Source organism: Hyla sarda, chromosome 4 (assembly GCF_029499605.1).
Source record: "Hyla sarda isolate aHylSar1 chromosome 4, aHylSar1.hap1, whole genome shotgun sequence".
Lineage (NCBI taxonomy): Eukaryota > Metazoa > Chordata > Amphibia > Anura > Hylidae > Hyla > Hyla sarda.
The window spans coordinates 54,172,778-54,188,048 of record NC_079192.1 but is presented as its reverse complement, the minus strand read 5'-3'; the positions used below and the strand labels follow the sequence as shown (position 1 = coordinate 54,188,048).

The 15,271-nt window shown below is 41.8% G+C and overlaps 1 protein-coding gene across 4 annotated transcripts in view; it reads right to left on the bottom strand.

Annotated features, from left to right (window-relative positions):
- Positions 1-1,847: 1,847 nt before the first annotated feature.
- The window catches only part of PLAT (plasminogen activator, tissue type), a 37,726-nt gene continuing 24,302 nt past the window's right edge, over positions 1,848-15,271 (bottom strand). For 2 of the 4 annotated variants that reach the window (XM_056570980.1, XM_056570983.1), the window contains exons 8-15: positions 13,303-13,394; positions 11,167-11,338; positions 10,810-10,895; positions 9,563-9,755; positions 9,344-9,480; positions 7,844-7,984; positions 5,729-5,877; positions 1,848-2,503 (exon numbers count right to left, since the gene is read on the bottom strand). In XM_056570980.1, the coding sequence (XP_056426955.1) occupies positions 2,336-2,503; positions 5,729-5,877; positions 7,844-7,984; positions 9,344-9,480; positions 9,563-9,755; positions 10,810-10,895; positions 11,167-11,338; positions 13,303-13,394 (1,138 nt within the window). In that variant the 3' untranslated portion in view covers positions 1,848-2,335. The remainder of the gene's footprint in view (positions 2,504-5,728; positions 5,878-7,843; positions 7,985-9,343; positions 9,481-9,562; positions 9,756-10,809; positions 10,896-11,166; positions 11,339-13,302; positions 13,395-15,271) is intronic. The other 2 variants (XM_056570981.1, XM_056570982.1) reach the window with 1 other exon arrangement.

The following is a 15,271-nucleotide window of genomic DNA, read 5'->3' as shown; positions in this document are numbered from 1 at the left end:
ATGTGATGTAACAAGTGTCCAATGCTGGACAGGGTAAGCAACTCCTGAGGATTGCAATAGAAATGTGAAGGGTTGTATGATGTCAGTAAACAAGATTAGATTTTTATTTCCAGAAGCAGTGCCGCTATTGTCTATAGGTTATATCTGGTATTGCACTTCAGCTCTATTTAAAGCAGACCTGTCAACAGAAAAACAGGGGTGTAAATAGGCTTATCTTTTGTATTTCAATCATCCTCTCCAGTACTGAGATATATGCCTTTTTGTTAATATGTAAATGAATTTTAATCCTTCCAATAATTATCAGCTGCTGAAGTTGAGTTGTTCTTTTCTGTCTGGCAACCGTGCTCTCTGCTGACATCTCTGCTTGTCTCGGGAATTGCACAGTAGAAGAGGTTCGCTATGGGGATTCGCTTCTACTCTGGACAGTCCCCAAGACAGGTGTCATCAGAGAGCACTTAGACAGAAAAGAACAACTCAAATTCAACAGCTCATAAGTACTGAAAGTAATTTTGAAATCTGTTTAACTTTCCGGGGCCAGTTGATATATATATATTAGAGATGAGCGAACTTACAGTAAATTCGATTCGTCACAAACTTCTCGGCTCGGCAGTTGATGACTTATCCTGCATAAATTAGTTCAGCTTTCCGGTGCTCCGGTGGTCTGGAAAAGGTGGATACAGTCCTAGGAGACTCTTTCCTAGGACTGTATCCACCTTTTCCAGCCCACCGGAGCACCTGAAAGCTGAACTAATTTATGGAGGAAAAGTCATCAACTGCTGAGCCGAGAAGTTCGTGACTAATCGAATTTACTGTAAGTTCGCTCATCTCTAATATATATAAAGAAACGTTTTTTCCTGGAAAACCCCTTTAAATTTAGCAGGTTGGCAACCATTGTTAAATATATAATTTTTATTCTTTTTTTTTTTTTTTAAAGGGAAATTTCCAAGATGATGCCAAACATGTCCCTTGCTAAAAGTATTGACGGGAGATGTGACCCAGGAGTGGTCAGTCTGGTTTCTTTCAGCGGCCCCTGCTGGGTAAATGTAGTATTACATGCCACCTATTCTTAGAAATGGGTGACTGTATAATACATGACCATGCTCAATCCTCCAGTGCGGGACCTACTCTGGGCAGGGACACACTACACTGTTCACAGGAGGTGGTCACCAACCAGGAATAGCTCCATCCCCTCTATGATGCTGTGTATATATAGAAACAGGTTACCAAGATGTGAACTAAATGGGAACTGTTACTTAAAAAATAAAAAATAACTAAAAAAATAAATTTGTTTTGTTGTAAAGCAGTGTTTACCAACCAGTGTGCCTCCAGATGTTGCAAGACTACAACTCCCAGAATGCCTTGACAGCTAAAGGCTGTCCAGGCATGCTGGGAGTTGTAGTTTTGCAACATCTGGAGGCACCCTGGTTGGGAGACACTGCCCTAGGACCTTATTGGGCTTTGGTCCAGGTCTAGGACGAATTTAAACTGCAGAATCTAAGGGTGCGTTCACACGCTATTTGTTTTTGCGGGTTTTCCGCTGCGTATTTGAAAGTGGGCGGTTTCTTCTCGGCTGTCCGTAGCAGATTTTCCGCTGCAGAAAATCTGTCGCAGTCCCTACTGACTTTAATGTGGCTCGCGGCGGATTTTCCACAGCGTAAATTCCTTCGTGGAAAATCTGCTGCGGACAGCCGAGAAGAGCCCGCCCACTTTCAAATACGCAGCGGAAAACCCGCAAAAACAAATAGCATGTGAACGCACCCTCAAGCAGTCTTTCCCAACTAGTGTGTCTCCAGCTGTTGCAAAACTACAACTCCCAGCATGCCCGGACAGCCGTTGGCTGTCCGGGCATGCTGGGAGTTGTAGTTTTGCAACAGCAGGAGGCAGACTGGTTGGGAAACACTGACCTATAAAGTACTGACTATAGTACAGTTGACTTTACCCATCAATACAAAAAATAAACTACTATGCGGTAATAGTAATACATTCCGAATCATCCTTCAGCATTTCCATATTGTGGATCTATACAGATCTATAAGATTTCTGTGTTCTTACTAAGACTTAGTGTCATCTTGCAGATTCCAGCTGAATCAACTCTCAGAACAGGAACCGACTTTCTGAATAATACTCCTCCAAGTCTCAAGTCCTGCTCTGAAGTTTCTCCTTGGCCTTTGTACGATTAAATATATATATATTTAAAAAATCATAAATATCCAATATACTTATTGCACAGCTTAAATCTGGCCCCTGTTAGTAGTGCTGGGTACAGTCTTTGGTCTCCGCCATTTCCAGCATGGTCTTTAGTGGTTTGAATGGTTGCAGTAGTGTCCATCGGGTCTCAGTTCAATCTAATGCCTGTTTTATCCTGTATCCAGTCTATATAGCGGGTCACTCGGGTGTAAACTCCAGGCTTGTCTTTTACCCCGCAGTCCTCGCCCCAACTGATGACGCCAAAAAGGTGCATGCGCCCATCAACGGAGCAGACGAGTGGTCCCCCGGAATCACCCTGCAGGGAAGGGAGGAAATATTAGCTTGTGAGACAATATGGTGAAATGTTTTTGGCTGCTCCGGAAAAAGAGAGCAGCTTTGTTCTGAAAATAGCGCCACTAATGTCAGCATGCTGTGCGAGGTATTGCAGTTCCGCCCCATACACTTCAATGGAGCTAAGGTACAACACCAGTCGCAGTCTCTGTGCAACTGTGGCTTTGTTCCTTGACAAAGCATGTCATTCTGTAGCTGAAGAAAAAACTATGTTTTAAAATTAACTGGTGCCAGAAAGTTATACAGATTTGTCAATTACTTCTATTTAAAAATGTTAATCCTTCCAGTACTTATCAGCTGCTGTATGCTCCAGAGTAAGTTGTGTAGTTCTTTTCTTTGCCGACACCTCTGTCCATGTCAGGAACTGACCAGAGCAGGAGAGGTTTCCTATGGGGATTTGCTCCTACTCTGGACAGTTCCTGACATGGACAGAGGTGTCAACAGAGAGCACTGTGGTCAGACTGGAAACTGAAAAGGACATTTGGGGGGGATTTATCAAAACTTGGAGGAATGGTGGAGCAGTTGCCCATAGCAACCAATCAGATTGCTTCTTTCATTTTTCACAGGCCTGAAAGAAGCAATCTGGTTGCTATGGGCAACTGCACCCCTTTTCCTCTGCACAGGTTTTGATAAATCTCCCCCTTTAACCTGAGATCCAACTGAAAAGGACATTGGCCTGGGATCAAACTAAAACGGACATAGGCCTGGGAAGCAACTAAAAAGGACATAGGCCTGGGATCCAACTAAAAAGGACATAGGCCTGGGATACAACTAAAAAGGACATAGGCCTGGTAACCAACTATAAAGGACATAGGCTTGGGATCCAACTAAAAAGGACATAAAAGGACATAGGCTTGGGATCCAACTAAAAGGACATAGGCTTGGGATCCAACTAAAAAGGACATAGGCCTGGGATCCAACTAAAAAGGACATAGGCTTGGGATCCAACTAAAAAGAACATTGGCCTGGGATCCTACTTAAAAGAACATAGGCCTGGGATCCAACTGAAAAGGACATAGGCCTGGGATCCGACTAAAAAGGACATAGGCCTGGGATCCGACTAAAAAGGACATAGGCCTGGGATCCGAGTAATAAGGACATAGGCCTTGGATCCGACTAAAAAGGACATAGGCCTGGGATCCGACTAAAAAGGACATAGGCCTGGGATCCAACTAAAAAGGACATAGGCCTGGGATCCAACTAAAAAATATATAGGCTTGGGATCCAACTAAAAAGGACATAGGCCTGGGATCCAACTGAAAAGGACATAGGGCTGTGATCCAACTATAAAGAACTTAGGCCTGGGATCAAACTAAAAAGGACATAGACCTAGGATCCATCTGTAATGGACATTGCCATGGGATCTAACTAAAAAGGACATTGGCCTGGGATCCATCTGTAATGGACATTGCCCTGGGATCTAACTAAAAAGGACATTGGCCTGGGATCCATCTGTAAAGAACATAGGCCTGGGATCTAACTAAAAAAGGACATTGGCCTGGGATCCCACTAAAAAGGACATTGGCCTGGGATCCATCTGTAAAGGACATTGGCCTGGGATCCATCTGTAAAGGACATTGGCCTGGGATCCATCTGTAAAGGACATTGGCCTGGGATTTAACTAAAAAGGACATTGGCCTGGGATCCATCTGTAAAGAACATAGGCCTGGGATCTAACTAAAAAGGACATTGGCCTGGGATCCCACTAAAAAGGACATTGGCCTGGGATCCCACTAAAAAGGACATTGGCCTGGGATCCCACTAAAAAGGACATTGGCCTGGGATCCTACTAAAAAAGAACATTGGCCTGGGATACATCTGTAAATTACTTTGGCCTGGGATCCATCTGAAAAGGACATTGGCCTGGGATCTAAATAAAAAGGACATTGGCCTGGGATCCATCTGTAAAGGACATTGGCCTGGGATCCATCTGTAAAGGACATTGGCCTGGGATCCACCTGTAAAGGACATTGGCCTGGGATCTAACTAAAAAGGACATTAGCCTGGGATCCAACTAAAAATGACATAGGCTTGGGATCCATCTGTAAAGGACATTGGCCTGGGATCCATCTGTAAAGGACATTGGCCTGGGATCCAACTAAAAAGGACATTGGCCTGGGATCCATCTGTAAAGGACATTGGCTTGGGATCCATCTGTAAAGGACATTGGCCTGGGATCCATCTGTAAAGGACATTGGCCTGGGATCCAACTGTAAATGACTTTGGCCTGGGATCCATCTATAAAGGACATTGGCCTGGGATCCAACTAAAAAGGACATTGGCCTGGGATCCATCTGAAAAGGACATTGGCCTAGGATCTAACTAAAAAGGACATTGGCCTGGGATCCATCTGTAAAGGACATTGGCCTGGGATCCATCTGTAAATGGCATTGGCCTGGGATCCATCTGTAAAGGACATTGGCCTGGGATCCACCTGTAAAGGACATTGGCCTGGGATCTAACTAAAAAGGACATTAGCCTGGGATCCAATTAAAAATGACATAGGCTTGGGATCCATCTGTAAAGGACATTGGCCTGGGATCCTACTAAAAAGCACGTTGGCCTGGGATCCATCTGTAAAGGACATTGGCCTGGGATCCATCTGTAAAGGACATAGGCCTGGAATCCATCTGTAAAGGACATTGGCCTGGGATCCAACTGTAAATTACTTTGGCCTGGGATCCATCTGTAAAGGACATTGGCCTGGGATCCAACTAAAAAGGACATTGGCCTGGGATCCATCTGTAAAGGACATTGGCCTGGGATATAACTAAAAAGGACATTGGCCTGGGATCCAAAAATAATTACAATCAGGAGCAGAATTATAAGGAGAGGCAGATCTGCCAGATTCTTCCATTCAATCCTGCTGAGAATGCTGTAATACATTATTGTAGACAGATAAGCCCAGCACCTTACAATGCTCTTCATAAATGTCCCTTTAAGCTGGATGACAGGCACAGTATACAGCCAGCTAAACTCTGGTTTCCATAGCTGGACGCATAGCACCCACATGATTAACTCCTTCCGTGCTTCCATGTCAATAACATTTCATCTAGGCTTGTGTGTATATGTTGTTGGGGAAATAAGGACCTTGTAGGGACTTTTTTCCACATTATAGGACTTGCTTCGGATTTTGGAGCTGAACTACAAGTACATCATTTCAGTACTTCATAAATCATAAAGTAGTCACCTGGCAAGCGTCGTCCTGGTTCACTGAGTCACCTGCACACAGCATGTTTGGCGTCACCAGACGGTTAGCTAGTTGTTTGGGGGTACAGAGCTTGTCGGGATATAACCTTACACGACCTTCCTTAAGCTGCTCAGACAGGAATGGGGAATCTGAAAGATGAAACATTAAAATATACCATAATTCACACAGGTCATAGAAGACATGGAGCACTATAGACATGGGATCTTACTATACTAATCCAATACAGTGATCACTCAACTTACAATGGCCTTAACATACAATAGTTTCAATATATAATGGCCTTTTCTGGACCATTGTAACTTGAAACCAGACTCATCATACAATGCTATGGAATCTGCAAAACATGTCAACGGCTGGAAGAACCGACCAATCAGAATGGGCATTCACTGGTAAAACCCCTGTATTACTGAAGTATATGCACTGAATTCCTGTCTGGTAGCGCCCCCTACAGTACAGGTAGGTATTTCATGTTCTGTACTACTTTTAACCTATGCCATAGTAAGCTGCTCCTTTGGACACCAAGTAAGGGCAGCTCTATTTAACTTTTTTTAGGACATAGACGTGTGTCCTCTACATAGACGTGTGTTTCCCAATGAGGGTGCCTCCAGCTGTTGCAAAATTACAACTCCCAGCATGCCCGGACAGCCAAAGGCTCCCAGCAGATCCTTCTTACTTTTATATGTAAGGATTTGCTTTATCTATATTACTTATCTACTTAGTTTTCTTTAATCCTCACTTTTTCATATTTTTGGATGACATTTTGGTGGCTTCAGAACCAATTACCAGGTTTCCATAGAGTCCTGGTCTCAACATACAATGGTCCCAACATACAATGGTCGTCCTGGAACCAATTAATATTGTAACTTGAGGGACCACAGTATTATAGTACAAGGGTGGCATTTGGCATTGTATGCGAGTGAATGAGTGAAAATATTCTCCTCCTGTGGTCACAAGTGGTATTGCAACAGTAAAGCCTTATTTTAATTCCCAATATCTTAATGAATTCATTACATATTATTATATTCTTGGTTAAATACATTTTTTATGTTTATATAATATTTAGAGATGAGAAAACTTACAGTAAATTTGATTCGTCACAAACTTCTCGGATCGGCAGTTGATGACTTATCCTGCATAAATTAGTTCAGCTTTCAGGTGCTCCGGTGGGCTGGAAAAGGTGGATACAGTCCTAGGAGACTCTTTCCTAGGACTGTATTCACCTTTTCCAGCCCACCGGAGCACCTGAAAGCTGAACTAATTTATGCAGGATAAGACATCAACTGCCGAGCCGAGAAGTTCATGACGAATCGAATTTTCTGTAAGTTCGCTCATCTCTAATAATATTAACAAATTATAGGTTGGATCAATTTTCATACATCTTCTTTAAAGGGGTTATCCAGGAAAAAACTTTTTTAGATATATCAACTGGCTCCAGAAAGTTAAACAGATTTGTAAATTACTTCTATTAAAAAATCTTAATCCTTTCAGTACTTATGAGCTTCTGAAGTTAAGGTTGTTCTTTTCTGTCTAAGTGCTCTCTGATGACACCTGTCTCGGGAACCGCCCAGTTTAGAAGCAAATCCCCATAGTAAACCTCTTCTAAACTGGGCGGTTCCCGAGACACGTGTCATCAGAGAGCACTTAGACAGAAAAGAACAATCTTAACTTCAGAAGCTCATAAGTACTGAAAGGATTAAGATTTTTTTAATAGAAGTAATTTACAAATCTGTTTAACTTTCTGGAGCCAGTTGATATATATAAAAAAAAGTTTTTTCCTGGAATACCCCTTTAAGGGTCCATTTACACAGCACATTGTCTATGTAGAAATTGTCAAAACTAGAAGACATAGGGGGAGATTTATCAAAACCTGTCCGGAGGAAAAGTTGCTGAGTTGCCCATAGCAACCAATCAGATCGCTTCTTTCATTTTACAGAGGCCTTTTAAAAAAAAAAAATGTAAAGAAGCGATCTGATTGGTTGCTATGGGCAACTCAGCAACTTTTCCTCTGGACAGGTTTTGATGAATCTTCCCAATTGGGTCCTCTCAAAGGTTGAACTCTATATTTCCCCTGTATGATTATTGTTGTTTCCTTACTTCGTGCGTGCTTCCCGAATCCTGAGATTTCACATTCTGTCCAGTCCGGTAGCATCTGGTCCCTGACAGGCATACATGCTGCCCGAGCGCTGTCTGTCTCCATAGCACATGACCCCGAAGAAGACTTGAGCTTTAGAAGAGCTGTAAGGCATGAATTACCATATATAACGTGTATCCACAATAGGTTTGAAATATGAATATACCCAGGACCAGATATATACCATAGACCCTCTATACCCCTACATTTTGGTCATTGTCATCCTGGATGGACATTTCTGGCTATTGACCTACCTGACACCACATGGTAGACAAGATGAGGTCCTGCTATATCTCTAAGCTGGTGGAAGACATCTGTAGAAACTGGTTCCAGAAGACTTTGATGGGTTGTGTCATCTAACATGGGATGTTTATAATAATAGTGTTGTATTCACATGGCACTGGTGCCTTTAAATGGGTTATCCAGGAAAAAACTTTTTTTTATATATCAACTGGCTCCAGAAAGTTAAACAGATTTGTATATTACTTCTATTAAAAAATCTTAATCCTTTCAGTACTTATGAGCTGCTGAAGTTGAATTGTTCTTTTCTGTCTAAGTGCTCCCTGATGACACGTGTCTCGGGAGCTGTCCAGAGTAGAAGCAAATTCACATAGGAACTGCACAGAGCAGAATAGGTTTGCTATGGGAATTTGCTTCTACGCTGGACAGTTCCCGAGACACGTGTCATCAGAGAGCACTTAGACAGAAAAGAACAACTCAACTTCAGCAGCTGATAATTATTGGAAAGATTAAGATTTTTTAATAGAAGTCATTTACAAATCTGTTTAACTTTCTGGAGCCAGTTGATCTAAAAAAAAAAGTTTTTTCCTGGAAAACCCCTTTAATCCCATTACACCTGGATATGGAGACAAAGCAGGAGGCTCTGTCTCCTTATGCACAGTTATGAGTGTCCGGGAGCGTGGACAGAGGTATATAGATGCTAATTTGAAATGTAAAATAATTTAGAAAAATTATTGTTGTGCACATTGCTACACTGTAATAATTTTTCATATAACCTTAACAGTACATTTCAAGTGAATAAAGCTTAACTGCAATACCAGTCACAGCCAACGGAGAAGAGTGGCGACTATTCAAGAAGGAAGCATCCACGTTTTTCCAGTCTCATACCTCAACGCCTTAAGAAAAAAATGGGCTTAAAGGGGTACTCCACTACCCCAGCATTCGGAACATTTTGTGGGGGTTGTGATATCATGGCCATGCCCCTCGTGACTTCACGCCATGCTCCCTCAATGCAAGTCAATGGGAGGGGCGTGGCAGCCGCCACGCCCCTCCCATTGACTTGCATTGAGGGGGCGTGGTGTGACATCACAAGGGGCGTGGCCGTGATATCACGACCCCACAGCCCGCACCCAGTGTTCGGAACAAAATGTGCCGAACGCTGGGGCAGTGGAGTACCCCTTTAAAAGGGAGGAGCATTCTGGCTGTGTATAACATGTACTCACCAATGTCATTGTCAAAGGTAAAATCTTCAAACTGAGGGTGAATGTGAAATTGTTCCACTCTGAAGCTTTGTTCCTCCTCTCCAGGCACAACCTGCAATGTCCGCCCTAGTTTTACTCGTAGTAATCTTGGCGAAGACCTGTAAAGAAAGGCTGTTAGCTACAGTATAAGACCTGACATATCTGCCGTATCATCTAAAGTCAGTCAGACAGAATACTCACTCTTCATGGAAGCAATGGGCCGCTGTGACCACCCAACAGGGGTTTATGAGCGTCCCTCCGCAACGAAAATACTCAACGCCCCTGGACACACGAAAGATGGCCGCCGTCCATGGGTGAGAGGTTATATGTGCCGATCTACCCGAAGCGATTCGAAAGCGTGGGTTTAGCTGGGGTCGTCGGATTCCACAAGTAGCTGTTAAAAAGATTAACATGTTATTTACTATCTGTTTTATAGTTAAAGGAAAAAAACTTATATATATATACATATATATATATATATATTTATATATATCAATTGGCTCCAGAAAGTTGAACAGATTTGTAAATTACTTCTATTAAAAAATCTTAATCCTTTCAGTACTTATGAGCTGCTGAAGTTGAGCTGTTCTTTTCTGTCTAAGTGCTCTCTGATGACACCTGTCTCGGGAACTGTCCAGAGTAGAAGCAAATCCCCATAGCAAACCTCTTCTACTCTGTGCAGTTCCCGAGACAAGCAGAGATGTCAGCAGAGAGCACTGTTGCCAGACAGAAAAGAACAACTCAACTTCAGCAGCTGATAATTATTGGAAGGATTAAGATTTTTTTTTATAGAAGTAATTTACAAATCTGTTTAACTTTCTGGAGCCAGTGTTTTCCTGGAATACCCCTTTAAGTTATTTAGTTTAGGAAATAGAAGACTGAGGGGAGAACTTATAGGGGTCAATACAGAGATCTCTCCCAAAAGAAGCTTTCCACACCAGAACAGATGAGGGTTCTTTACTGTAAAAGCAGTGACTATGGAACTTTCTGCCAAAAGAAGTGGTCATGGTGAACTCAATAAAATAGTTCAAAAGGGACCTGGATACATTTCTGGTAATAACATCACAGGTTATAGGCCCAGATTTATCAAACTGAGGTGAGAGAAAACTGAGGTGATTTTTCTACAGCGACCAATCACAGCTCAGCTAACGAGCTGTGGTAAAGTGAAAGCTGAGCTGCGATTGGTCGCTGTGGGAAAAAACACTTCAAACACTCTCACACAGTTTGATAAATCTCCCCAATAGTCACTAGATTTTGGAGAAGGGGTTGTGATATCCAGGGATTCATTCTGATCGCCAGATTTGGAGTCAGGAAGGAAATCTGAAAAAATGGCTTCTGTCATATGGAGGTTTTCTGCCTTTTTCTGGATCAACACTGCAGGCTGAACTGGATGGATGTGTATTTTCAGTGTTAAAAACTATGTTACATAATCATTCAGTGTAACTTACTGCATCGGGGGACATCGCAGAATTCCCAGGATATCTCAGTGCCGTTCATCACATTACACCAAGGGCGGACATCATTGTCCGGGTTCCTGCAAAGCATGAAGATGATATTACTTTTTTGACCTCTATTTATCCAAGCTTTTCCAGAATCCTCTTTTCTCGGTCTCCACTTACACAATAAAACAGTGTTTCCCAACCAGGGTGCCTCCAGCTGTTGCAAAACTACAACTCCCAGCATGCCCGGACAGCCGAAGGCTGTCCGGGCATGCTGGGAGTTGTGGTTTTGCAACAGCTGGAGGCACACTGTTTGGAAAACAATGCCTTAGAAGTTCAGGCCATTACTTGACAGATAAGGCTTACCTGCAGTTATTGTGGCTCCCAAGTCCTAATCTGCGGGCACTAGTTTGCCAGGCACTAAACTGCTTTTTCTTCAGCAAAGGCGAGTCCCAGCGCAAGCAACTGGTACCGGATATGGCGGTACTCCACGATCCCCGGTATGTGGTCCCTCGCTCAGAGTAACAGTGTGTAGTGTCTGGATGGTAGAAATATCTTTATTATATCTAGAACATCTCATAAAGATCATTGAACAAACTGTGAATTTTCAGTCTATAGAGTCATGTGTCTGCGATGGCGGATAGATACCGATTCTACTGCGTCAAACACAAGTCACCTGTCCACTCTATTGTCATAGAACCGTGACATATTGAAGGTGATCTGTAGTTTATGTTTTATAGGCGGATTATGGCCAAAAAGTAATATATGTTATGATTAATAATATCTATTATGATAAATAATACCTAAAGTTTTAAAATCCAGTTTTCCTTATAAGCAAAAGTCCTAGAAGCAGTGCTGAGCTTTAGCATGCATGCTTCCTCCCTCCACCACCCCTCCCTGCCCTGCATGATTGATATACAGGACTCCTGCTGAAAGCAAAGCCTAGGGAGAAGGTGTGCATCCTGCAACTCAGCTCAGCCTCTGACTTTTGAACTTTTAAGAAAAACTTGATTTTATAACTAAGGGACAGGTATTTTTTTATTTTATCTTCCTATCAGCAATCTGCCCATGTCTGCAGCTCTGAGCATTGGCTTTAATTGAAAATTACGCAGTTTGCCCATACCCTTAAGATGTACATAAGAACCCAGAAGCACCCCCCTTGGCAAATGAAAAGAAAAAGCCCAAACTACCCCATATCACCACCAGGTGGAGTCAAATGAAAAGAAATCTCCGACCTTCATATGACTTCTATGAATAATACTAGAATTTAAAAAAATAATAATTATAAAAAAATAAAATAAAAAAAATCTTGTCTAATTAAAAAAAAACACTAACAATTATAAAACACATAATGAATCTTTGTCTCTCCTTTCATTTTATTATGTATATATATATATATATATATATATATATATATATTTTTTTTTTTATAACTAACAGTGTTCTCTCTAGAGAAGGACAAAAAGGTTATTAAGCCCCACCGATTGGCTAAACCCCACCCTCTCAATAGTTTTCCAGCCAAAAATAAGAAACAGTTCAGCAGGAGATTAAAGGGGTACTCCGGTGGAAAACTTTTTTCCTTTAAATCAACTGGTGCCAGAAAGTTAAACAGATTTGTACATTACTTCTATAAAAAAATCTTAATCCTTCCAGTACTTATTAGCTGCTGAATACTACAGAGGAAATTCTCTGCTTTTTGGAACACAGAGCTCTCTGCTGACATCACGAGCACAGTGCTCTCTGCTCACATCTCTGTCCATTTTAGGAACTGTCCAGAGCAGCATATGTTTGCTATTGGGATTTTCTCCTACTCTGGACAGTTCTTAAAATGGACAGAGATGTCAGCAGAGAACACTGTGCTCATGATTCAGCAGAGAGCTCTGTGTTTCAAAAAGAAAAGAATTTCCTCTGTAGTATTCAGTAGCTAATAAGTACTGAAATGATTGAGATTTTTTAATACATGTAATTTACAAATCTGCTTAAGTTTCTGGCACCAGTTGATTTAAAAAATAAAATAAAAAGTTTTCCACGGGAGTACCCCTTTAACCCTTGTGTTTTCTGCAAAAAAGACAAAAAAAAAAAAAAAAAAAAACTGTTTGCTTAAAATAGTAAAAACTAGCAAAAAATTCTGCTACCCGACCTCCGAGATAGGCATCAAATACAGAAATGGGAGATGTATCCAAAAGGGAATAGTCATAGCCAGTGTGGAGGCAGCAATTGCACCATAATACGGTGCCACATAAGACCCCAGACCCCACATGGTATGTGGGGACCCTGTTACAGTTTTTGGACTGGGGCCCCGGGAGCTGTGAGTATCCTGTTAAACTAGGCCTGGTTGTAATATAGGTGTAAGCGACAATTACAGACTAGTAATAATTCCATCACTCCGTATAATTTGTATCCATAATTGCTGGAAATTCCATTGTAATACTATAAACTGTTTCCTGGCAGTTCATCCTGTGGTCCCACAATGGACGTTCTCCAGACTGGGCTGGCACTCACTTGCTCGGCAGGCTGGCACGCTGCAATAATCCCAGCTGTACTTCCCATTCTTAAATATGTAACACCAGGGATTTTTATCACCATCTGGATTCCTGTAAAATAATAAATCACTTTAATCTAGGTGTTGCAGTCGCTCCCGGTTCAGCAGTTCATAGAATTTTATGGTTATATAAATATCTCGGTGCTGGACCGTCACCAGGATGATTTCCTTCCACAGGACAGAACCTCCTCCTTCTGCTAAGTCTGCTGGGCTCGCCAAGTATGCGAGGAGCTGACCTCAATTCTTCTAGATCAGTGCTTTTACCATCCAGGGTGCCTCCAGCTGTTGCAAAACTACAACTCCTAGCATGCCCAGACAGCCTTCGGCTGTCCGGGCATGCTAGGAGTTGTAGTTTTGCAACAGCTGGAGGCACCTTGGTTGGGAAACACTGTTCTAGAAACTAATGCAGCAAATACATTTTTATAGAATTATTTAAATGGGCACTCTACTTAAAACTAATTATGGTAAACAAAAAATCTTTCTAATGTACATTGTTTTAAGAAAATAAAGTTTTCTATGTTTTATCTGTATTTTAAAAAGCTGCCACTAGGTGTCTCCCTACTTGTCCAGTACTTAAAGACCACCTAGATGGTCCAATAATACCCAAAGTTCCCAACCGTCTAACTTTTGTAAATATATTCCTAAATTAAAGGACTTTATTAATTTGGTCCATAAACTAAATTGTAAATAACTAATTCACACTCTTAAAAACACTGCATGCATAACAGTCAGATGGGTTAATTGTTATCAGGGCTAGAAATAGCTCCTTGTATCTAATGAATTTGTAAGGGCCATTCTGCAGATAATGGCCCTTTCTATTCTCTATGGCTGGAGCATGCAGCTAATTAAAACCAAAATACACTGCCCCCCTCAACGTTTCGCCACTTCAGTGGCTTTGTCAAGAGGCATGTGGGCAATGCTACTTGTCCAGAGCACATTTCTCCCCCCATCTCTTGCACAGACTTTGGACTCCTGCTGGCCTGGCAGAAGTCCAAAATCATGAAATGCAGTCTTAAAGGGCTACTCCGGTGAAAAACTTTTTTTTTTTTAAATGAACTGGTGCCAGAAAGTTAAACAGATTTGTAAATGACTTCTATTAAAAAATCTTAATCCTTTTAGTACTTTTTAGCAGCTTTTTGAATTTCATTTTTGTCTTGACCACATTGCTCTCTGCTAACACCTCTGTCCGTGTCAGGAACTGTCCAGAGTAGCATAGGTTTGCTATGGGGATTTTCTCCTGCTCTGGACAGTTCCTGATACGGGTCAGCAGAGAGCACCGTGGACAAGACAAAAAAGAAATTCAAAAATTAAAGATTTTCCTCTGTAGCAAACAGCTGCTAAAAAGTACTGAATGGATTAAGATTTTTTAATAGATGTAATTTACAAATCTGTTTAACTTTCTGGCACCAGTTCATTTAAAAAAAAAAGTTTTCCACCGGAGTACCCCTTTAAGTGCTAAGTGTGTGTGTGTGCAGCCTTATCCAATCATAGCTCATCTCACAGTGAACTGCTCTGGGCTGTGTGTAGCAGAGTGAGGGAGGAAGTTCTCCCCTGTATGGCTTCAGATGATGTCACGCCTGCTGGGGAACGCCCCTTCCCAGTCTGTAAATCTGGCTGAGACTGTGCAGAAAATACAGAGCAATATCAAGGTAGAAAACTAAAAAATAATAAAAATGAAGGCTGGGGGTGGTTTATCATGATGGGGACAGTGAACTGGGAGGATTATAAAATTTTATAAGATCATGACAGGTACTCTTTAAGTTTTACTATATCACGGTCTAGAGAAATGGCACTATAGAATTGTACACTCTATAAAGTCCACCTTTCTAGTACCGATGTGGTTTGCTGCTGCTGTAGCCCATCTGCTTCAAGGCTGGATGTGTTGTGTGTTTGGAGATGGTATTCTGCATCTCAAACCAGTCTGCCCAT